Source organism: Oncorhynchus clarkii, chromosome 31 (assembly GCF_045791955.1).
Source record: "Oncorhynchus clarkii lewisi isolate Uvic-CL-2024 chromosome 31, UVic_Ocla_1.0, whole genome shotgun sequence".
Taxonomy (NCBI): Eukaryota; Metazoa; Chordata; class Actinopteri; order Salmoniformes; family Salmonidae; genus Oncorhynchus; species Oncorhynchus clarkii.
This window is the reverse complement of record NC_092177.1, coordinates 37,040,908-37,065,939: the sequence shown is the minus strand read 5'-3', so window position 1 is coordinate 37,065,939 and position 25,032 is coordinate 37,040,908. Positions and strand designations below refer to the sequence as shown.

The window sequence follows — 25,032 nt, the reverse complement described above, 5'->3', positions numbered from 1 at the left end:
TTGCTCCACTAGGAATAAGTCAAGTAGGCAAAGTGAAGTCCAGAAATGGGTCACATACATACTTGGTTCAGCAATGAACATGTTAATGGGAAATGTCATAATAGGCCTAGGTAGGCCTGCCATAATAGGTAGGCCTGCCTTCACCCATGTTAAGAGAACGCGTCTTTGTTAGGCCATTTCAGGAGAATCACATCGTATTCTCCCTCGGAGAACACCAAAGCATTATCTGCGGTTATGTGTTGTGTGTTGTGATTCACATCCGTCTTCCATCCTTCCAATCCCCTGTGTGTCTCGCCTTACCTTTCTATTAATGACAGTGTGATCGTGACGCCTTCCATCCTGGATTACCGTGTCGCACACAGTGGTTCTCCCACTGCGCCCGGTAATGAGCAGGGATGTTGGAATGGAAGCGTGGGCAGATTACTTTTCGCCAGAGTTTATTAGAGTGAGAACGGGTTTAAACGTGCCTTCCTTATTAAAGATTATAATTGGCAGAGGAAGGGAGGTTGGAGGTGGCCAGTTGGCTGTTAAATGTTGTATGGTTGTATGGACATAAAACGGAATGCAAGGTACATTTACACCGAGTGTACAAAACATTAAGAACAACCGCTCTTTCCACGACATAGACTGACCAGGTGAATCCAGGTGAAAGGCAACTCAATATCTGGAAGGTGTTCCTAATGTTTTGTATAATCAGTGTATATGCTTGATATCTCAACCTGTCCGGCTCGCAGGTCTACCCGTGTATGGCCCTTTCACCAGTGTGCAATTTCACAGTAAACAATTAAAGGGAGTCATGTCAAGCTGTCCAGTTTAGGAGAGACTGCTATTCGTGGTTTAGTATTGCTGAGTGAGGAACTGTAGGGTGTCAATTGAATGTCCCCTGTTGGACTAAAAAACTCACCTTTCAGCCACTTCAAACCAACAGTGCATTCAGAAAGTATTGACACCCCTTGACTTTTTTCACACTTTGTGTTACAATGTTTGATTGTCATTTTTTGTCAATGACATTTGTAAAAAATAAAACAAAAAACACTAATATATCTTTATTACATAAGTATTCAAACCCATGAGTCAATAAATGTTAGAATCACCTTTGGCAGTGAATACAGCTGTGAGTCTTTCTGGTTAAGTCTAAAACGCTTTCCACAACTGGATTGTGCAACATTTGGCCATTATTATTTTCAAAATTCTTCAAGCTCTGTCAAATTGGTTGTTGATCATTGCTAGAAGACCATTTTCAGGTATTTTCATAGATTCTCAAGCATATTAAAGTCAACTGTAACTCATCCAGTCAGGAACATTCAGTCTTCTTGGTAAGCAACTCCTGTGTGGATTTGGTCTTGCGTTTTAGGTTTTGTCATGCTGAATGTCCTGCTGAAAGGTGAATTAATCTGCCAACGTCTGGTGGAAAGCAGAGGTAACCAAGATTTTCCTCTAAGATTTTGCCTGTGTGCAGCTCAGTTCCATTTCTTTTTTATCCTGAAAATGTCTCCAGTCCTTAACGATTACAAGCATACCCATAACATGATGCAGCTATCAGGTATGAAGGGAAGACCCAGATGCAGACCATGTCGAATAAACAATAGTTTAATGTTCCAACAGGGGCAGGCAAAAGACAAGTTACTTTTTTATTTATTTAACTAGGCAGGTCAGTTAAGAACAAATTCTTATTTTCAATGACGGCCTAGGAACAGTGGGTTAACTGCCTTGTTCAGGGGCAGAACAACATAATTGTACTTTGCCAGCTCGGAGATTTGAACTTGCAACCTTTCGGTCACTAGCCCAACGCTCTAACCACTATGCTATCCTGTCGTTAAGACAGTCAGAAAACTAGAGGCCGGGCAACGCTACCGGACGACAGGTAGACTCAGGGTCTGGGTAAGGCAGAGGTCGGTACTCCAGAGGGGGCTAGCAGTACAGGTCAGCAGGCTCAGGGACAGGCAGAGTGGTCAGACAGGAAGGCTCAGAGTCAGGACAGGCAAAGGTCAAAACCAGGAGGGCAAGAAAGAGAGACTAGAAAAAGCAGAAGGTGAGCCACAAAACGCTGGTTGACACGAACAAACAAGATAAACTAGCAACAGACCAACAGAGAACAAAGGTATAAATACACAGGGGATAATGGGGGAAGACATAGGTGACACCTGGAGGTGGGTGGAGACAATCACAAAGACAGGTGAAACAGATCCGGGTGTGACAGCAGCCACCACTGTGCTTGAAAATGTGGAGAGTGGTACTCAGTAATGTGTTGTATTGGCTTTGCCCCAAACATAACACTTTGTAGTCAGGACAAAAATGTAATTGCATTGCCACAGTTTTTGCAGTATTACTTTAGTGCCTTGTTGCAAACAGGATGGATGTTTTGGAGTATTTTTTATTCTGTACAAGCTTCCTTCTTTTCACTTTGTCAATTAGGTTAGCATTGTGAAGTACCTACGTGTTATTGATCCATCCTTACGTTTCTCCTATCACAGCCATTATTATCTGTAACTGTTTTAAAGTCACTATTGGCCCGGGTGGTGAAATCGCTGAGTGGTTTCCTTTCTCTCCGGCATCGTAGTAAGGAAGGACGCCTGTATCTTTGTAGTGACTGGGTGTATTTATACACCATCCAAAGTGTAATTAATAACTTCACCATGCTCAAAGGGATATTACATTTCTGCTTTTTTTTTTACCCATCTACCTATAGGTGACCTTCTTTGTGAGCCATTGGAACACCTCCCTGGTCTTTGTGGTTAAATCTGTGTTTGAAATGTACTACTCAACTGAGGGACCTTATAGATAATTGTATGTGTGGGGTACAGAGATGAGGTAGTCATGTTAAACACTGTTTCACACAGTGAGTCATTACAACTTATGTTGTGACATGTTAAGCACATTTTTACTCCTGAATTTATTTAGGCTTGCCAAAACAAAGAGGTTGAATACTACTGAAGACATTTCAGGTTTTCATTTTTAATACATTTGTTAAAAAAAAATCAACAAACAAAAAAACATTTCCACTTTGACATTATGGGGTATTGTGTGTAGGCCAGTGATAAAAAATAAATAAACTATGTTTACTCCATTTTAAATCCAGCCTGTAACACCACAAAATGTGGAAAAAGTCAAGGGGTGTGAATACTTTTTGAAGGCACTGTCGTCCAGGTGTGATCATGTTAAGCGGGTTGAAATATGTTTGCTTGTGAAAAGATGAACTATCCTTTAATAGTTGTGAGACAAACTCTCTGTAACGCTCCGATTTTGCACTTCCTGCTTTTCATAGAGCTGGGCAATAATGTAGTGGAAACTGAGACATGGGTTGGTTGTCACAGTTCTCCAGACCTGTGTCAAATACATTCAAGTACTCGAGGTGCAATTGATTTATGTTCACAATAAAACCAATGGAATACTGGAGTGCATACTCCAAGCTAAATCAAGCTTGCCTTAAATAATTTGAAGTATTTTAAAGTCACTTCAAGATTTTCTTTATCTCAATAGTTGTCTGATAGTACATCTGACAGTTGCTATATCTGAATTACCAAGTGGTCTAAACCAATATTAAGCCATTTACACACCCTGTCGCGTTAATTGTTTTTAAACACATTTTTTAATGGAAATCTTTATTTATTGAGATAATCATCATCCTTACTAATAACAATCTAATCTAATTGCGTACATCATGCCATGACAAACCGTATACATTTTTGCATATGCATACTTTAATATACTGGTATAAAAACAGCAAAACATTTCTATATGATTAGATTAGTTATGCAGTATCACCAGACATTGTGTTTCACTGCAGTACGACCATGCTGTAGCGTAGAATCTAGATGGAGAGATGTGGAGCTGTGGTCCACGTAGCAGGTGTCTGTCAGAGGGCAGTGGGTACTATTGGAAATCCCAGTAGCTATGTCTCACTGCAGCCCCCGGTGGTAGTGGACATCCTGTGGATATCAGGCATAGAGAGGATGTTTCCACAGATCAATATTACTCAGTGGATTTCCTACATCAACTCCCTGAGATCCTACCATCTGTGACATATAGCTCGAGCACATAAGTCCCTGCTGGGCTGGGTTCCAATACTATCCATTGCTCCCTTCCCTCTCTCCTTGTTGATTCCCCTTGTTCTGATGATCGTAAAGATCTGGGTAGGTCTTTTCATTGACGGGGTGTAGTTTCTGACATGTAGCTTACAGTGATTTTCAGATCTGCAAGGGTAAGTAAACAATGTCAGGACCTGGGGCAAGGGAACATGTTTTTGGTTTGGAATTGAGCCATAGACATAGAACACCACTCAACGCCTGTCAACCTCAACTGACTAAAGTGAGTGGGTCTGGTATGTCTCAGTTCAAATAAGGGTTGTATTTGAATTGTCTTCGAATTTCTCTAATGTATGTTTTTACCATTTATTTGTTGAAAGTAATAACATTAAAATGCAAGCTCATGCATAGTTGATAATTACTTTTTTAAATCAATTTTACAATATTAGATTTTTGTCCTTCTAGGAAATGTATTCTTGATAAAATTCTAAATCACCATGTAAGTATGCCCTGTATTAAGGTAGTTGTCAGAGAATCTTTGGGCGGCTGACAGTAGGGGTAGAGGTAATAGCCAATGATATAATGTTACAGTAGGTGACAGAAAAAGGAACATTGAGGAGTGACGCGAGTGACACTGTTTGAAAAGAAAGCAGACAGACAGTGTAAAGTAAAGGTGCCTGAACATGACTCAGATGAGGCTGAGACTCAAGGCTTGTCAGGTTAACATGAAAGGACATGAAGATAGGTTTTTTAGGCTTCTTATGGAGGGACACAACCGTTTTTTGTTCATAATGCATTGCTAATAAAGGCACTATAAATGTGCTTATAATGCATTATGAAACGGATATTCAATATTCAAAGGAAGTGTGACCAGCTTTCTCACCTCAAACTCTATGCAAAATGTGTCTTCAAAAGCTTGTTTCGGGTTTAAAAACTCCTCACACCGTAAAGGCATAACTCCTCCCATCCACCAGCAAAGTCAATGTAATGTCATCCTTTTCCTGCTCGTCTGAACTGCTTAAATAATGTATGGATTACCATTTGTTTGGTCTTATCATGTACAGCAGACGTTAAAACATTCCCATGACATGTTAAACAAGTCTTTCTGTCTCTGTTTTTCCCCCCAGTGAAATGGATCACAGGTCATACAGCAACTACAGTACATCACGCTGACATAAGAAATACACATCTATCCATTCAAGCATTTATTCAGACGTTACCGTTGTTGTCTGAAGCCCCTGCTGTGGCCTGTATCAATCGCACGGAAGCAGAGTGACACCACATGAGCAGGGTCCCTTTGTTTCAAGTGTCACAGGTCCCGTCTGGCCGCGCACTCATATTTATGTTGATCTAAAAGGAAAAACGAAACCCAAATCAGCAATCTGAGACGCTTGATACGACAACTACTTCTCACAGTCTCACGTCAGAATTAGATGTTCATCCATCACATTTCGAAGTTGTTCCAAACATCACATTACGAAGTGGTTATATAGAGGTTAAATAGAGGCATTAAATCCATTTTTTTTAAGTAAGGGTTACGTTTAGGCATTAACTCCAAAATATTACGCTTAGGCATTAACTTTGAAGCATTAAGGTAAAGGTTAAGGTTTGGGATAGGCTTAAAACAGCAATATCCAAAACAACTTTTTAACGCTGGATTCAAACTAGCAACCTTTTGAATCAGAGAAGCAGATGCTTACTCCCATTCACCATCCCCACCCACAATGCCCAAGGAAAACCAAAACCTGGTTGAAGGTAACAGCGCTCACTGTTGCCCCTAGTGGCCGGTTTCCACGTCCTCTCCCGACATCCTCAGACATGGATGGACGTTGAATACTGACTTCTATCACGGTGACCTGGCTGGTTACATATGGCCGGCCCAATGGCACCCAAAAGACACTTAGTGCACATTCCTAATAGGCAATTGCCCATTACAATAGACGGGTTAGCTGACAAAGTCACAAAAATAATGTGCGTGTTTTGATGTGGCTGGAAGACGTTCCTTGTTTTGATTCTGAATGGTCAGATAGCCAGCAACAATGACAAGAAGCTGCCAAGTGGGGAATCGTAGGTGGCTCGTTTCAGCCCGTTGTATCTTGTAATTGATTCCATGTCTTGTTTTGGCTGATGTCATGTCTATGCTAATTTGGCTAAAATTCACTAGCTAGCTAACCAACAACTGTAACAATGTATTTGAGAGAATGCAAGTGCTCATTGTGCAAACATATTTATGTTTTCAAGAAACATTTGGGGACTAAATATAGTTTACATGTTGTCAACAGTCTAAGCCAACCCCATCTGTTTTACCTCATAGTTGCACACGCGTCGGTTTTGTTGCTAAACAACCAACCCGTCCATATATTTGTGACAAGACTGCTATAAAACCAAATACTCAATATAACAACACATGGCTGAAGAAAAGACTGTTAGAAAACAGGGCTGTTTATTTAAGTAATCCAGCCACGGATCATATCATGATTCTATTCCAGGCACATTAGGGCCGTGGTACCGATCCTTTGAACACTTTCAAGGGTGAAGCCAACATGCTCAATGTGTAGCAATCGATTTGGAGCCAAAACATCAGAGATGTGGTGTTTTTTCTGCAGCCTTTAATATAACTTCACAGAGCAGGAAGTGTGTGAGTCATGAAATTTGCCCTGGTTATCTGCTTTCACACGCTCCGGCCAGCCGGCCAACGGCCCTCGGAAAAGGGACGCCTAGAGCTGTTTCAGCGTCACACAAACTTGCACGCTCCCAGCCTTCAAAGCATGAGCCTGTGACTGACACAAGCAGACTTATATACACACGCAAGCACACTCATATACACATGCACACACATCTAGGCATACACAGGCGCACACACACAGGCGTGCACACACACACACACAAGCACGCACGCAAACAGACAGACAGACACCAAGTGACTTTAGAACTCCTTCATAGTAAGGTTCTCACTTGTAAGGGGGAGGGGGGGGGGGGGGGGGGGGAATGTGTGGGGTCAGCTCATATGACCTCTTGCTGCAGCCCCTGTGTCAGGATTGGTCAGAAGCCTCCCACTGGCTCAAAGTGGTTTGGTCAACGTTTTTGTGTGTGAGAAAGGAGAATAATTGGAATTGATCTGAATGAACAAGTTTGTCTGAGATTATTCATTGTCTATTCCTACTATCCAGACAATTCAAGAGGGCTTGCCATTCTCTTTGACATTTAACTGTTTATGACAATAGCAACATGACTTGTATAACATACAGTAGAGCCATCAAAAGGAAGGTATGCACCTTTACATTGCTGAATGGGAATTTGCATTTAGTGGAAACCTCTAATGCAGGACTGCTCAATAGTTAGTTATCTGTTTATTGTTAGCCAATTGAACTTATGGGAATATTGTATTTTACCAAAAAGTAGGCCTACTAATGTTAAGTAAGGTCGTCAATTACGCTATTGTAACATGCTAATTAATAGCCTTGACTTCAATGTAACAGTGTTGATAGTGTTAATACATTCGTAGCTTTTTAAATACTGTAATTCAAATTGACACGTTGGTAAAAATCTAGGGAAGAATTCAAGTATTTTAATTCGCCACCGTTCCCTGTTCAAAAGAGAATATTCGCCCGCTATAACTGGTTTGCACCCATATGCATTTCTAATTTGAAAACATAGGCTGTTGGTCATGAATTATTAATAATAATCCATTAATATGACAAAAACTATGCTTGATTTGTTTGGGAGGGTGGACAATTTCCTCCAATATCTCTGTGAAATCAGAAACGTTTGAATACACATTTCTTTTAATATGAAATTGCCAAGCATGCATTTATTTAAACTTGTGACCCGTGTATATGAAATGAAAAATTGCAAGGATATTTCGAGCATATTTGCACAGAACAGAAAGGCCTAAACAAGTTGACATGCATAACAAATTCGTTAGAAAATAGCTTTCAGAAGATCTGAGTTGCATGTAATTGGTGTGTGTAATTGGACAATAAATAGACACTATATTGGTAAAATGTCTCACATGTTTGGCACACCATGACATGAATATTGAGAGCTTGTAAATTATTTAGATTAGAGTCAACGAGACAGGCACGGATGTGTGCTCTCACTTGCTTAATTTGAATTCCCAGTGGTGGAACAGAGGCGATTGGCTCTCTGCATTTTCTGTAACATCCTTATCATAAGGAACCCAACATGAGTTGACTATTTTAGATAAACGAATTGAATCAGAATTCCAATTATGTTTCGTGATAAGTAGGCTAAAATCACAATGGCAATAAAATAGGAGAACCACAAATAAACGGAAACATTTGCAAGGGTGTAACACATCTTTGAAAAAAGGAAAAGAAAATGTTGCTTATTCTCTAAAGTCTATTCGAAGTTATTATATTGTTGCTGTTTGTGGTAGCCAGATAAACTTTGAAGTGGTGCTATAATAGGATCATAGGCCCAGCACAGTGGAAGGTGGAAGATGAGCTCTTGAAATAACAGTAACTTCATGAAACAAGTTGAGTTTATTTTTGAATGATTGTTTACAACGATATAAAATGAATCTCAATCAAGACGGCAATCAAACGGAAGAGTTTTAAATATTATTTAGGACGATAGCTTCGCAGAAGGTAAAATTGGGCTGCATCAAAAGAAATGTGGTCAATTGATTTCCTTCCAAAATAAATAGAATCTTAAAAAATGTTGCATAATTTTCACTTAAAAAATGTGGAATCTTTCGGTCACCGAAAACAAAATGCAAGAGGAAAGCAAGCACTTGTGTTCAATTAATCAAAATATAGGCATGTTGACCCTGTTAGAATTTCGTTATTTAGAAAACATTGAAATATATTTCTTACCGGGTAGTCCATGCTTTACAGAAGGAGAGGTCCGATGTCTTGGGCGGATTCTTTGCGAGTGAGATGTCTCCCCCTGAAGACTTGTCTCTTCAGGCCCTCAGCGCCCAAATGTTGATTGGGTTGTGTATTGAGACGTAGACTGCGTATTCGCAAAGCTGCCAAGACTTATCCTTGTTACCCTATTACTGTTTCACGTTACCTACTCAATCAAGCCCGAGATGATCTGAAATAGAAAATGTATGGCCTCCAGGTCTCTAGAAACACATTAGGTGGGCTCTTTTTATGGAAAAGTGTGTTTGGTGTGGCGCTCCAGCTGTTGGATTATGCTATTAGGGCAACATTTTCACCAGGCCTGTTAGGAGCAACAAGAGGTCCATTATAAGCATGCAATTTTAGATCATTTATTTTCCCCAATATTTTTTTCTGACTAGAATCATTTTCATAGCATGGGCCCATGAAAATCAATTTTCCCTCCAAAATTAGGTAAACTGTTTTTTTCTTTCATTGCATGGGCATGATGAATAACAAGTAAGTAAGTAACAAGTATAAACGTAACAATAGCTCACCTGAAAATATGAAATAATCCCACAAGCCTAAATAAAACTACCCCGCACATTCCATTTGATTTAGAACGGAAGGCTATTTCCCTCGACATCTGCTGAAAGTTTGAAGGGGGATTTGTATTCTTAGTCAATGTGGCCAACAGTGATAACGTTTCAATTTTTCATCTGCGCCCTAAAATGAGCTTGAGCTCTGCCCTGAAGTCATGAAATCACACGTACCCGCCTCCTCCGTCCCCTAGCTATATACCTCTCTTTGTTTGTTTGTTCAAACTTGTGAATTATATTTTCTCGGTGCTGTGGAGTTGTTCTGATTTTCTATAAACGCACTGGTGCATTTGATGACGGACCACAGCACATCTTAAACGGGACTGTCTAGACAAAACTACAATTGTGGATCAAACGTGTCAACACAATGTATAAAAGAGGGTTGGCTATCTGAAAAAAAATAGTAGGCTCGGCCACATAAAAAAAAAACAAATGTAGGCACTTTTCAGCAAGGTATAACACTGTTATTGTCGTAGTCATAGTTGTCCAATTGTTATTGATATAATGATGATTATTGTTGTTATTGTTATCTAATTGAAAAGAGAGGTTGTTGTTCATCTGCCCAACAAATAAGGTATAGCAAAAGTGCACATATTTACCATATTTACGCCTTCGCCTAGAACATGACGTCATAGGCCTAGCTCTCAATGCTCAATACGCTACAGAATAGTTTTGCAATAGTTTATCGTTGTGTTTATGAGAGATTCGTAGAACATTGCGCTGGTCAAAATACAATAGCCTAACCTTGTATTATTGATTATGGTAATGTATTATGTACAATTACTGACATAGACGAATATGTTATGTAGGCCTACATCACATGATGTATCAAGAAACCCATCTTAAACTTCCAGTGCTAGGCTATATTTTGCATCTCTTTTCAGGAGTCGTGCCCTCGTCATTAGTATACGTCAGAGGTTAATGAGCTCGTGCCTTTGTTGTTCGTTCCAATTCCTGTTTGTTGATTCCAGTGTTATTTCAAGCACCAGTGATCACTCCGAGGCCTTGGCTATAAGAGGCAGACATGTATTCAGCGGTTAATCTGACGGGGCATCTTGACTCATATGTGTATTAGAGAGGGCCATTGTTTTCGCTATAGATTAGCCGGGTTAGTAGCTCGCATAATCGAAACCCAACAGACACATAGACTCGACAAAACTCACACGAATACTTGGATCGGCACAAAATTCCTCAACAAAAGTTTTGAACAATGTATTTACTTCCATTAAATAAAACACAATAGTTTATTTTTTTGATGTTGAAAAAAACGAAACAAAATTCCATACCAAATAGTATACACAGAGCAAAACCAATGTCATTTTGCAGGAACCTTTGATGCGTCTTTTTATACCCAGGATTGCTACTCTAAATCGATATTCACACAGACATTTAATAATAAATTTATATGTTAGAAACACACAACTGGTGCGTTTAGTATGTACATTCCCTTGTTTGCAAGCAAAACATTATTCCTTTAGGGTTTCCCACATGCTTTGTTAAATTGAACCTTGAGAAGAGAGCAAGAGCATTCGCCTCAATAAACTGGAGATGATATTTAGATATATATACAACCTTTCAGTCAATTAACGTCCAAAATTCGAAACTTTCAAATAAACACGCTTAGAAAATAAAGTAGGTCTATCCTAAATTCTGCACTCGCGGGTGAAGAACAAAATACTCATTAGCAAAAAAATGCCTAATAACTTCCGTTTAAGTTTAAAGCTCCATCGCAGGGTTTAGCTCATTTCAGTGGTTTAGTCTTCTCGTGCCCCTTTGAAAAAGAAAAAAGGTAGTCTATCGTTCCTGTGACTGGGGTTTATGTTTTCTCAGGTATTAGACTGGTCTATCCACGGCGTACTGGCAAGCGCTCAGATTTGAGGCCGGATTCTGAACACTGGTGTATCCAAAACTCGAGTGCTGCTTGGCTTTCAGTCTCAGGCTAGCCAGACTGGAGTTGCAAGTGTCCCTGTACACATAAGGGGGAGTCGGCGGGGCGTACGGGCAGGTTGGCGTGGGAACTCCCGAATTAAGAGAGGGGTTGCTGAGGTTGTTCAAGTTATTGAGGCTGTTAAGGCTTGAACCGGGCACGCCAGTGACCGCGGACGGCACCATGCTAGAGGTCATGCTCATTGAAGAAATGGAGTTCGGCGGGGAGAACATCGTCTGCGATGACAAAGGGTTGACATTCATGGAATTGAAAAAAGGGAAGCTTTTGGTCGACAGGGAAGCCGACGTTAGCCCTTTGGCGGCCCAGTTGTTATACGTGTAGCTGGGGTACATATCATCGTAGGGCTGCATAAGACCATTGAACTGAGGACCGAAGCCGTTCTTGCATAGCTCAGCTTGTTGATTCCTTTCCCTTTTCCTCCATTTTGCTCGCCGGTTCTTGAACCAAACCTACAACAAACAAAAAGAGGAGTTCAGAATTGGATAATTATGTAGGCCTTTAGGCTACATGTAGGCCCCATGTGCTTGATTTTATAGCCAACGTAAATACGACTTGTTGGCTATCCTGTGCAATTCAGAAGAATTGATGGGTAGCCTAATTGGACAGCAATTAACCAAATGTCGTATTTTTTTTGTTCATGTGTGGCCTTTAGATGTGTCTTAAATCAAAATCAGACATAGAACTGTAAATCAATTAAATTCATTTCTCACAAATGACAAATCTTGACCTTGTCAGTTTGCAAAAATATACCCACAACTAAAAGTGTAAACACAGGATATGCTTTAAATATATAGAGTTGTTCTCAAACTTGTAATTACTTGACGTTATCAAAACAACTATTGTAACGTAATTTATTTCAAAGCGCAACGCTCCTTGTGATACAAGCCTATGTTGGATTGCAACAGGGCGTAATTGATTCCCTTTCTCTCATGCAAAACAATCCGGGTTGATTCCAATATAACCCCAACTACACATCCAGCGTTCCTAGCTGTCATTGAACCATCTTAATTTCGGAAGGTGTGTAAGCCTATTCCTCCATAGGCAAAGACAAACACGTCAGTGACCTTATATATACATCACGTGAGTGACAAACACAAAATACAAGCTTTGCACCTCTTTCACATGAACGTAGTAACACGATTGGTGTCTGTCTGGGGGTAATGTCAATCCTAACCGCTAACAGTTTAGCCTGTAGTTATTATTTGTTTTCTACAACTAATAAACAACCGTCTTGTCTTGTCTTGTTATCGGGAATGTTAGCTATCTAACAATACTGTGATGCTATTCGTAAATATAGAAAATGTGTGACATTGTTATATTTCAACCATTTCCATCGTATCCACTTCATTGATATTGACAGTAAAATCGCACTATTTTACAGTAAAACATATTTGTGTAAAGTGGGTGGCCTATCATTTAACTTTTTATAAATAACAATAAATTGTAGGCTTAGCCATCTAATGTTTGGTGTTTGGTGACTTGTTAATTTAGTCATATAATTTTAAAGAATAACCAGTCTGAGTATTTGCTTTAGGCAACCTATTATGTCCCAAGAAAACATGTTCTGGCCGCGCGCAATTAACGTTATGCTTGTGTAATAATTGACGTCCTTGCCTCCACTCAATATGAGTGGCACAAATCACCCGAAACGATGCACATAAATAGTGTTGGTTTATTCCCAGGGGCCTTACCCGGACACGGGCCTCGGTGAGGTTGGTCCACACGGCTATCTCCTCTCTTGTAGACATGTCCGGATAGCGATTCCGCTGGAACGTGGCCTCCAGTTCCTGAAGTTGCTGGCTGGTAAAGTGAGTCCTCTGTCGGCGCTGTCGCTTCTTTTTAGAAGGGTCGTCTGAAGAGTCGTCATTTTTGCTCTGACCCTTTGAGTCTTTCTCTGTGGAGAGAGTAAACAAATACATCATATATTGTGGTCGGGTCAGTCACAGGCCGTGAAGTATCCTCGGTGATATCATCCTGGTGAAACTTGAACCCATTTTAAATCCTTTGAATCAAAAATCGAATCAAACTTGATTTGTCACATGCGCCGAATACTACAACCCTGAAATGTTTACTTTACAAGACCTTAACCAACAGTTACTCTTATGCTAATACTACTTATAATGTTACGATTCCTTATTTTGGAATGTTTATGCAGATACATTACAAAAAGGTCATATAAAACGTGACTCCAAAACAATGTCAGTATGACATTGATTGTTTTGTTTTATTTGCACAATGTGCCAATGGTAATACTGTACAAATGGTTATTTAAAACGTGTATCTGTTTTGTCTTTCATCGAATAAAGGCTTACATTTCACACTTTAAAAGTATTACACGTATAAAGGTATGCGTAAAGACATTAAACATGATCACAACAAAAATAGAACTTCACCAGAGTCAAAGGTTATGTGAGTAATGAGAGCGTCAAGTTCGGTGACACTTATAACACAAATAAACCAATTACTGGCACAATCACAATCCGAATATCTGCATAGTCAAACAAAGTGACCCTCTGTCATTCTTATATGTCCAATGACTATTTGCACTAGTAAAATAACATCTTCCTCGGTCTCAAAATGCCTTTGTTGAGAGGGGCTGTAAGGGAGCCATCTTTTGTTCTTTATCAACAAAAAAACGACCATCCCCTCCTCTCAAAGTCATGTGCTGACAGTATGCACCACGGGATGATTCTTACCTACGGACTCTGGACTGGAGGTGTCCGATACCGTGTGTACCTCTAACCGATGTTTGGAGTCCACAGACCGCTGCAACGGCTGCAAACTAGAGGCCATTGCTAGTGCCTTGTGTTGCGTGGAAGAGAGTTTATTCCCGGTTTGGTGGTGGTGGTGGTGATGGTCTAAATTCAATGGATCCTTCATAGAGTTCATTTGGATAGGAAAGCGCACGACTCACTGTCAGAGGCGGATTAAATTGTCTCAGTGTAAGCAAAAAAAAAGAGAGACGTCCGACGGATAGGAAAAAGTGGGAATCAGTGGTGTCAAGATTTATATCAACGCTTCTCCCTCGCAAATTAAAGTAAAACAAAAAAAAAAAAACACCTTTGTTTGAATTGCTTAAAATCTATTTAGAAGAAAAAGCATAATTCGCGTCGGAGAAAAAACCCCACAGCGTTTTGATTGAAGCAGGGGCAAATAGATAAATCGGGCTGATACTGCTTGCTGCGCGGAGAATCAGAGTGACAAGGACAGGTAGGTGATATTAGATCCAGAGGCATACACACACTACGCCGCTCGCTCTTCATTTCAGCTGTTCGCTGCGCCCTGGCTGTACCACTGTGCCTTTCTCCGATGCCTTTGACGTCACCGAGAGCACTCCCATTTTCTGACAGGCCGTCAATGTGGACATGAAGGTTTGCCCAGCCAACCCGCGCACGGGGAAATAAAATACGTCTGCCAATGTGTTCATGCGGGGTACATAGCTTATTTTTCTTCCAAATAAAACCATGTCAAGAGAGACGGGACGCATGGGGTAGTGCACCGACGATGCACCGAATGCCCATTCTGCAGACCTCCAAGATAAAAACATATACAGTCTTCCTTCTTTCAATGAAAAGTCTATAGTACACCGTTATAAAACACCAGTATTGAAACGCACGTCACTCGCGTCGTGTGCATTCTACTCTCAGACATTTACACGAGGATTTTAATGGAAAACATACCCAACTAGGGAAATTGCATCTAACATTCAAGTCATACCAACAGGGGGTCATGATGCATTTATTTGGTCAAAATTATGTTCTCCCCATTGAAGAAACCTTGCAACAGAGATCACCTGATGAACTGACCTTTCATAAACAGTCATCTCCGAGCAATGCGCAAAAGAGCAAGGCTATATTTATATGATGGGGAAACCAGGATGCGCTGACCCCACTGCCGATAGTTCACAGAACGGATGTTGACATTTTTCAAGTTGTTGGCCATTTCGAGCATAACAGATAAATGATGACCAGACAAATCAATCGTATCAGAAGTCAAGTGACACAATCTAGTCACACATTCAACCTTATTAGGCACCAAACAATTGGGCAAAAATGCAAGGTCCTTGGTTACCAAAAGTCGGTCCTGGGGACCCCAAGGGGTGCACGTTATGTTTTTTGCCCTAGCACTACACAGCTGATTCAAAAACTCAACTCATCATTAGGCTTTGGTTGTTTGAATCAGCTGTGTAGAGCTAGGGCAAACAAAATTGCACCGATTCGGGTCCCCATGACCGAGTTTTGGGAAACACCGGTTTAGGTCATTCGATTTCCTCGAAATTACTCATTTTTATCTCGGTGCTTAGCTGGGTATCCTGTGCGCTTAGACCTTTCAGCTGTTCTCAGGAAGTCGACTTGTAGTGCTTTTTAATCTAATAAAATTCTCATTTGCCTAATAATTTGGAATAAGGACTTTTAATGACTTCGAGCTGATTTCCCATTGCAGATAAATGGCCGTATGCATGGGGGATATTCTCTATGCAGGCGTTTGACAGTAGTTGACATGGGACTAGTATTCTTCCCCTTAGGCATGTGCGTTAATACTGTAAATGCAAACAGCATTCAAATGTCCATGGAATAAAAATTAAATGAATATGTAACATGATAGAAAATGATTTGATTGTCAGCCTCCACATATCATATAATAGATTAAATGTATTATAGTCCGTTGAATGCATTGTTAATAGCAATACTAATAATACAAATAACTTTCTTCATAACTACAAAAAATGTATTCTAATTATTGCATGCATACTTTGTCTTTAATCTGAATGTAAACTGCATAATATATAGACACGCATCTTTTCTTCCCAATCTCCTGGATATCAGGATATGGGCGCTGCTAATACATTATTGGGCTAATCCCGTGAAAGCCCTTGATATACACCTCATTTGCACTCTTGTGGGAGAGCCGCGCGCGGACCATGGAGCGAGGGAGAGAGAGCTGTCAAAACCACGGGTATGGTTATGCCTCCATCCTCCCTATAGAGTTATAAAGAATAACCCTGCGCTGTGTGTTTAGCCACCCCACTGTACACAGCTGGACAATAATATATGCAGTCCTTGAATGAAGATGTGAATTTAGCCTGCATGTCTTCCTTACATCATGTATTTAATCAGTTTAGGTGAGTATTCTCACGCCTGTCTTTTCCTGGGCCCGAGTCAGGCATATCAGGTGGATTTTATTTGTTTAAATCCCCCTCATATGATTAGGTCAGAGGTTGGGTCTATCACAGGTCATTTGGTGCAATGCAATTCGCTTGGGTGTTATACGTTGTGATCTACAAGTGGTAAACTCATTTTATTTGAATGATGATGTAGTCTCGGGCCTTATTAAGCAATAACCTGCATTCTGTGTGTTAGCAAGGATTTTGTGAACAATTTAACTATTAGAATTCCCATTGGGCACAGAAGTCAACATCTATTCCGCGTTGGTTCAACGTAATTTCATTGAAATTACGTAGAAACAACGTTTATGTACCCAGTATCTGCCCAGTGGGATATAACCCTGAATTACAGATTGTTTTAATGATACCACCACTACTAATACTACTAATACTACTACTTCTACTACTACTAATAATAATAATAATAATAATAACAATATACTAAAATAAATAAAAACATTTAAATGGCATTGAAGACGACATTTTTCTGTAGGCTCTGCAAGCCAAGAAATGTTGATTGCTCAATTATTTTGCTGAAAATAATACTAGATTTGCAGTGGATTATCGGTTTCCTCTTCATTTTTACCTTCAGAATGCGTTATCTCTCTTCTGTGGATTATCGGTTTCCTCTTCATTTTTACCTTCAGAATGCGTTATCTCTCTTCTGTGGATTATCGCGCGCGATCCGCCATAGAGGGCCATTAATTAGCAATTCAGTCAATATAAGGGAGACGACCAGGCTTTTTACATAGGATTAAGGGGACATCAGATTCCTCCATTAGTATATTCCTCCTCACGAACAAGCTTTCATTATACATTTAGTTTTCCCTGGAGTCAATCTGACAAGACCTGAATATATTAAGGCCGTTGTAAAACAGTTGAAAGGGATCGCCAATAATCAGGTGGCTCGAGTGTCTCTTCACTCCGGTGCCTACATGTGCAAGCCTCGTTGGCTCGTCTTTGCATTACCTCATATAATTATGTGTTTCTATTTATCTTATTACTGTTCATCAATGAGGGATCACAACGCCGTCCTTGCTCAAGTTGCTGCTATGGAGAAAAGTAGCCCCACGGGCTGATGCCTGCTTTGCCACTTGATTAGATCCAATATATCATGAATGAAAATAAAATGAGCTAAATTAAGAGTTGCCAAACTGGCAATTCGTTTTAGCACTTCAACAATATTCGTTTTATGTTATTCCCAAATTACACAATAAATGAAATCCACTCCAACCTTACTGACTTGGCCCAGACGAAATACACTGTATGTTTCGTTATATGCAATGTAGCCTATGTGACTGTTGTTTATGTGAATATTGCTGTGTATGGATTTAAATGCTTCATCATATTTTGACATAACTGATATGAGCCACAACTTGATGCAAGATGCATTGATAGCCACACGAGTTGCAATAGAAATTACACTATGACACGTTTTAATGGTAGTCCCTTAGAAAATAAGAGTGCCTTATATTTGAGGAAATATAATGATTAAAAAGCCTTTTATTCATAGGCCAAAGGTGGGGTATTGGACTACTTGGTAGGCCCTACTTCAAATGAAGAGGACAACATGACAACAACAAAAAAGTAGTCCATATATATTGCCGCGTGTTGTCTGTAACCCTTGACAGTTTAACGAAAGCTGGGTGCATGAAGATAGAATATATGCGTAGGTCTTTCCCTACTCTCTTTCCCAGTGGCGCACTACTGCACATCAATACTCGGCCACCAGGTGGCAATCTAAGACCGTATAAAAACCACTTTTCCTCAAAAGAACTGGACTGGTCATACACCTACATAGGCCTAGACGAGCGTTTCCCAAACTCGGTCCTCGAGATGAGTTGATTATTTGAATCCGCGGTGTAGTGCTAGTGCAAAAAAATTATATAAAACGTGCAGCCTTTGGGGTCCCGAGGACCGAGTTTGGGAAACGCTGGCCTAGACAGATCTATGATATTTTAGGAACGAAAATTCATCTTATTTTCTGATATGCAAAGGAAACAAAACATTAAATGATGCTGTTATAATCTCAGCATCTGTTTTCTGCAGTGGGCGAAGTTTGAAGAATTTCCCATTGAAGTGTTGTGGCACAGTAGTTACACATATATGCTCACCTATTTGTCCACAAGTTGACGTAAGCTTGCGGCAGTGGGAGTCCATTATCGCAATTAGGGGAACCGCTTCTGGAAAAGAAAAGAGACTGGATTTAGTATGATAATGCTGAAACGGTTGCATCGAATACACACAACCCCGTGTGCTCAAAATCACAACATTTTTCTTAATGTACAATCAAGACATTGCAGTATAGGGTCAAACACAATTGTCACATCTGTATGTTTCAATTGTAACACAATTGTCATACCTGTATCATTGTTGATAAGGCCTATAAGCACTCCGCTATTTTCCTCAAGTTTTGTCAAATGTCGAGCATTTGAATAGGCCTACTGATCATTGGGTTTGAACCCTATAACACAAGGAGCTCTTTAAATGCAGTTCCTACAGAAAAGCAATGCAACGGTTTACTGGGTGCTCTGTGACGGGGGGTTGGTGTAAATTGTTCCGGCGGCATGCAGCAGTTTGGGGCACTGGAAGTTGAGTGATTCCGCAGTAAAATCAAGGGATTAGTGTCTGATTGAGATGTCTGTCGGTGGGATATTAAAAAATTCATTATCGCAGCTCTATACTAACTCGATATGAAGTAACACAGATGGGATTTTATTAGGCCAGGCTTCCCGACTGTTTGCTTATGATAATTTAAGATGGGAAATTTGCATGCAATCATGCTGTTAACCGTTTTCCCCATTCGTTCTCTTTCACTTTGGACCCGCCAGCGCCACACAGAACTCCTACTCGCCTCACCTGCTACATAGTCTACATCTGTGATTATATTCAAAAGGGTTAGACACTGGAGGTTAAGTTTTACATGGTGTGTACCTGGAGAACCCTGGTTTGAGTGGAGCAGGTTCTTGTGTATTTCGAAGTAAAATGAAAGATGGGTTGTCAGGTTGTAAGGTTACTGCAAATCCCTCATGTCATCTAATCAGCGGCAGTAATGAGCTTTCATTCAATATTTCAGGGGGCTCCCCCTCGCCCCTGACCCATCACATTGGGTTTGGAAATGGCATTGACAGGGAATAGCCATTTCCAAGAAGTCTCACATAGAAATATGCGGCAGGTGGCCTAGCAGGTAAGAGCCTTTGGCAAGTAACCGAAAGGTCTAGGTGAAAAAGTCGATGTGCCCTTGAGCAAGGCACTTAACCTAAGCTAATTGCTCCTCTAAGTTGCTCTGGACAGTGTCCACTAAGTTACAAAAATGTAAGAAATGTACATTTCGAAAATTTAAATAATATTCACTTGAATTTGGAATTTCCTGTACATTTTTTTTTTGCCTGAATAAAACGACATTGCCCTAAAAAGCAGCAATAGCTTTGTACGCTCATAGACCTGTATGTGAGACATTTTAGAATTGATTGATACTATTCATTCGATTACTTTTACTTCCAAATAAATTACAACGTAATAACCGAGTAATAATTCAAATAGCCATATAATACACGATTAGGGGGTCTAGTTACCTGGTTGTAGAAGTTGATATTCTACTAATTCCAATTGAACTTGCATGCATATTTGAGCTCCACCATTACAAATAATATAAATGACTATGTAAGTTTCTCGTTATGGCAAACACTTTACTAATACTAGGCACACTGCTCCTGCCTCTATTTGGCCTAATACTACCATCATAGACTAACACTACCATCATCAAGGAAAGCATAATAATAATAATAATAATAAATAGGTCAATTTAAAGTGGTTTATTGTGATACCATGAGTGTCTAATTATTTGAATGCTATTATTACATTCTGTCTATATTCGTTGTTAGCATAGTTGTGAGCCTAAATGATCCGTATTTGGGTATGTCATTATTAACGTGCCTTTTATTTGTGTAAAGGATACATGCAAAATAAAAAAAGGAAGTACACAATCATTTTTAGGACTATTAGCCTACTATAATAGACATGGAAAGATAATATAAATAGCCCATAATATGTTTTATTGAAATCTGATCCAGTTTGAGATTTAGAGTTCATTCATAGCAATATCCGCAACGCTATTGATATGTAATCAGTCCAGTAGACCACAACAAATTGTTGAATGATAGTCAACAATAATCTTTATTAATACATTCTTTATTTCTTAAGGTTGCACCGTTCACTTCAACAGCACGAATTTATCAGCCTGTCTGTATTATGAAAATTAAAAACCATATATTTCGGCATTAATTTGAGGCGCGAGACCATGAAGTCAAATCAATTCCATGTTCCATTCAGTGCTAACGTTACATCATTATCATCAAGCGGACTTACAAGGTGAAACCTGCCACGAACTCACTTATCATGTCCCTTTATCTTACTGCGGTGCTGATGAAATTCACATCAGACTTTCACAGATTACGCCAAAAAGGCTAACCCGAGGTGGAACGAATTCCTTCACTTGCATTAACTCTCCGCAAAGAGTGGCCTTCGCACTTACCGTAGTCGAAGACACCAGCGCTTTACGCCCTTTCTTGTTTATTCTTGTCTGGTTAAGAGGTAAATTCCACACCGATGGTTCTGCTTATCACCCTTCAGATAAGAACCTGAGACATCGAACTTCCAGGTCCAAAATATTAAAGTTTGCTGTCCGCCTCCCGAAGGAAAAAGTCTCAGCGCTACATAGATATCTTATCTTTCCCGCTTATCTGATCAAAACGCGATGCCACGTATGATTGTGTATTATATAAGCGCATACAACCATCTAGCTACAGTGCTTTTAGAAATTGCGAAGCAGGCGCTGTCATTTCAATAGGTCATTCTCTCTCCTTGGATCGTCTTCAGCCTCAACAACTTTTTTCTCCAGACAGACAGCCTAAGAGTGGCGCATTTTTTTTTTCTCTCTCTCGAGCTTTGGCAGAGTGCGTGGGTGTGTGTCTGCGTGAGTGTGTGTGTGTGTGTGTGCGCCTCAGTGGGTGTGTTCGTCTGCGTCTACGTGCATGTGTAGTTAAAGACAGTGTAAACTAAGAAACGCTCCATTTAGAACAACAACGAAATAAAAACTCGAATAAACTAATTGTAATATAATTGAGTAAAACGTCATTCATAACACATAGCCTACCATTTGTATGTTCTTGTTTTTAGGCCTACATTAATTAAGATACTAGAATATGGAAGGAATTCACAGTCTATATATGCTTGCATAAGCAAATAGATCTACATTTGTTTTACTCTAAAATTTCCGTAAAAAATAATAACTATTTCTATCCGTCGGTAAGATTAGTGCATTTGAAGCCTATGTTTATTTTTAGCACTATGTTATTTCAAAGTTAATCTTTTATTTGCAGCCTACATAGGCTACAGGAAATTTGCTGGAAGAGAGCCTTAAACATGTTGAAATTGACCAGAAACCACTCTCAAACGCTATATATTCATGAGTTGATTAGATTTACTAACCAGCATCACAACAATACATTATACAAGTAGAATTTAGTTGAAAGGTGCAAATAAGATGATTGTGAATGTTCATATCATGATAAAAAAAAAGAACTGCAATTTGAAACAGATTTACAGCGTCAGTGTTCAGTCTTCAATGTTAAATTATTAAATTATTATCAATATTTAAAACATTGACAAACTATTTGGCAGTTCAAAGTTACAATTTCTGATTCTTGGGAGTAACGTGAGTAATATTAGGCCTGCGTTTGAATTGACACATTTGTTTTGGGATATACTTATTTTTTATTCTTTGGAGAAGCGAACAGCTGGCTGGGATGCAAATGCTCTTTATAGATCCGTAAGATCCAGACTGATTTTCTATTCGCATCTTAAGTGAGCCAAGCGGACCGGACGTAGGCTACATTTCATGTGCCTAATCCTTCTTTTACATTTTTAGTCATACTCCCATTAAACAAGTAATTAATGCACACAACCACATGGGAATTTCGCTGCAACGAGGCATTAAAGCAAAACATGCACACGACAACGGCCTTATATATGTTTTCCCACATTGTCCCTTTAATTTAGTAATGCGCGCAGAATACCATTACCCATAACATTTGAAACACTTTCCTAAAATGTAGGCCTATAGGCCTTGTGGGTAAAGTATGCATTCGACGTGCATGTCTGATGGAATATTGTAAATATATGATTATACCGATGCTATCTATCATTTGCGTGTTCTAAGGCGCCTGGGAATTGTGATAACAACGCAATCGGCAATTGGAGGAGGTTTATATGATCTATGGACACAGGAAATCAATTAGCCTCATTTATGAGACTTGCATCCCTGATTTCTTCTGCGTCCAGTCATAGGCCCCAAAACATGTCTATAGATAAATTACGAGCACATTCGTAGAATAGTATGTACTAAGCCTGTAATGCATAATTGATAAGCAGATACATTTTCTGGTCTGTGACGCCCTATGTTAATATCAGGTCACTCAATTATCTGAAGATGACCTATACACACCGATTACATTTGATCTCTGTGTACAACGAACGCCCATGATTTCAAATCCCCCAACGCTGTTATCAAATATCAACCTGGCATGCATCCATTTGGTACAGCAAGCCCAACCCCGCCTGTCATATCAGAAGGGGGAATACGGTGGCGTCTTGAGAGGCACGTTGTTCTACTAACCACGCTTACCTTCATCTGGAGAAAGATGTGAGCCTGCCTTCTCTTTCTCACGAAGAGAGGTGCATAGGAATGCCTGAAGTTCAGTAAAAAAGGCTGCTGCTAGTGCTATGAAATCTTTTGCCTCGGGGGCAACCCGGCGGCTTCTTTTCATTTCGAGCACTTATCGATTCGCTGTTGTCGTCTTTGGCGACGCAGAAGGACACTTGAAAGAATTTCTAATGGGGCTGTGATGTGAGAAGGGAGGTGACCTGACCAAGCGCGCTCTTCTGATTCTTAACGAGGACATCAACCACTTTGCACACATTCAGCTGCCGACAGCAATACTAGACCTATTGGACATTTCAAGGATTTACTTGTGCACAGGCCTATTCTATGAAACTTGTAGACTTTCTCTCCATTTCATGTAGCCTATATGCATGCATTTTATATTCCACTAAATGCATGTCTAATATAGCTGCCATATAACCAAATAGTGGTCAAATAATATGGGATTGACAAGCAATCGCTGCACTTATCAAGTCCGTTATAGTCTATTAATTGTGAATAAGGTATAATAAACATTGCAGTGCAAATTACATTTGTACAATCCTATTTTCTTTGTTGGATTTAGTTATAGCCTACATCAAACTGGTATCTTCCTAAATTATTATGATTTGCTGTATGTTAGTAAATGCTTCATTGACTGTGTTGTACTAGAGCAAAACAGACCTATCTCCCTATAGGCCTTGTTGCTGTGAGCCCAATAACTAGATTGTTCAGTGGGGTGGGGGTATAGAGGGTGAGTGATCACTGTCTATAGCACACATTTGTTACAGATCATTTATCACTTATTAAATTATCATTCATCTGTACTAGTATAGGCCTACAAAAACTCTTGCACCAAAATCATAAGAGTTGAGATATTGACATATTTGGCATTGGATCACACATTTCCCTCCACAGTGTAATTAAAATTATGCCCCTGACACAAAGTGTGTATATTTCGAGAACACTTTCTTTCTTCTGACATGTTGGATAAATAGTTTGCCGTAACCAATTATTTTTCTTGCCCCAGTTTCGAGTCATTAAAGTCAAATCCAGCGTAGACCACGAGGAATCAATTAAAGTACAGTTAAATTGGACTGAAAATGCCCCAAAGGTGAACTTTATTCAAATGTTTCTCAAAGTGAATACCTCTACCACTACCACTACCCTCACCTAAACCAATCAGATCTCTACTGTCAATGCATTCCATTCCAGGTTGACATAAACTTCTAAAATGTTCATTCCATCTCACACCAAAGAATCAAAAACACTAGACTATGCATGATGACAAACATATGGTCCACTATCAATCTATCTTGCAGCTTTAAATCTCTCTTTCAGTGGCAGGCTTTGGTAATGTGGACGTGAAGTCGATTACTCAGGAGTGTACGTCTGCCTGAGAAACTGGGCTGGCTTGTTTTCTGCATCAGCCCTCAAAACCACAAGCGATTGTCGCCTAACGCTATGTCTGGCCGGCGCTCTGTGGCCATGTAATAAAATTTGGAGTCAAATTGGTCTTTCAAAGCCACAAATCTTTAAACAAATCAGTTTATGTACTGCTAATACGTTAGACAGAAAGTAATGGCTTGGAAGTCACTTCAAGTCAGCTTTATTGTGGGTGTAACTCCTCGACCATCGCTACATTCGAGCGAGGGGAAGGAGGCAGGGACAGAGAGAGAGAGAGATAAAGGGAGAGAGAGAAAAATAGTGGGAAGGAGAGAGAAAGAGGGAGAAAGATAGATTAGAGAC

The 25,032-nt window shown here is 39.8% G+C and overlaps 1 protein-coding gene and 1 long non-coding RNA gene across 4 annotated transcripts in view; both read right to left on the bottom strand.

Annotated features, from left to right (window-relative positions):
* Window positions 1–3,679: 3,679 nt before the first annotated feature.
* LOC139391238 (uncharacterized) lies at window positions 3,680–8,952 on the bottom strand. Its single transcript, XR_011629572.1, has 3 exons — window positions 8,864–8,952; window positions 5,246–5,375; window positions 3,680–3,929 (listed from the first exon to the last, which is right to left on the bottom strand). It is a non-coding gene; the product is annotated as an uncharacterized lncRNA (long non-coding RNA).
* Window positions 8,953–10,672: 1,720 nt separating this feature from the next.
* The window catches only part of LOC139390645 (pituitary homeobox 2), a 42,455-nt gene continuing 28,095 nt past the window's right edge, over window positions 10,673–25,032 (bottom strand). Inside the window, exons 1-4 of one of the 3 annotated variants that reach the window (XM_071137909.1) lie at window positions 21,118–21,521; window positions 18,698–18,766; window positions 13,111–13,313; window positions 10,673–11,868 (exon numbers count right to left, since the gene is read on the bottom strand). In XM_071137909.1, coding sequence (XP_070994010.1) covers window positions 11,305–11,868; window positions 13,111–13,313; window positions 18,698–18,743 — 813 coding nt within the window. In that variant the 5' untranslated portion in view covers window positions 18,744–18,766; window positions 21,118–21,521 and the 3' untranslated portion in view covers window positions 10,673–11,304. Of the gene's footprint in view, window positions 11,869–13,110; window positions 13,314–14,115; window positions 14,649–18,697; window positions 18,767–21,117; window positions 21,522–25,032 lie in introns of those variants that run through there. The other 2 variants (XM_071137910.1, XM_071137907.1) reach the window with 2 other exon arrangements.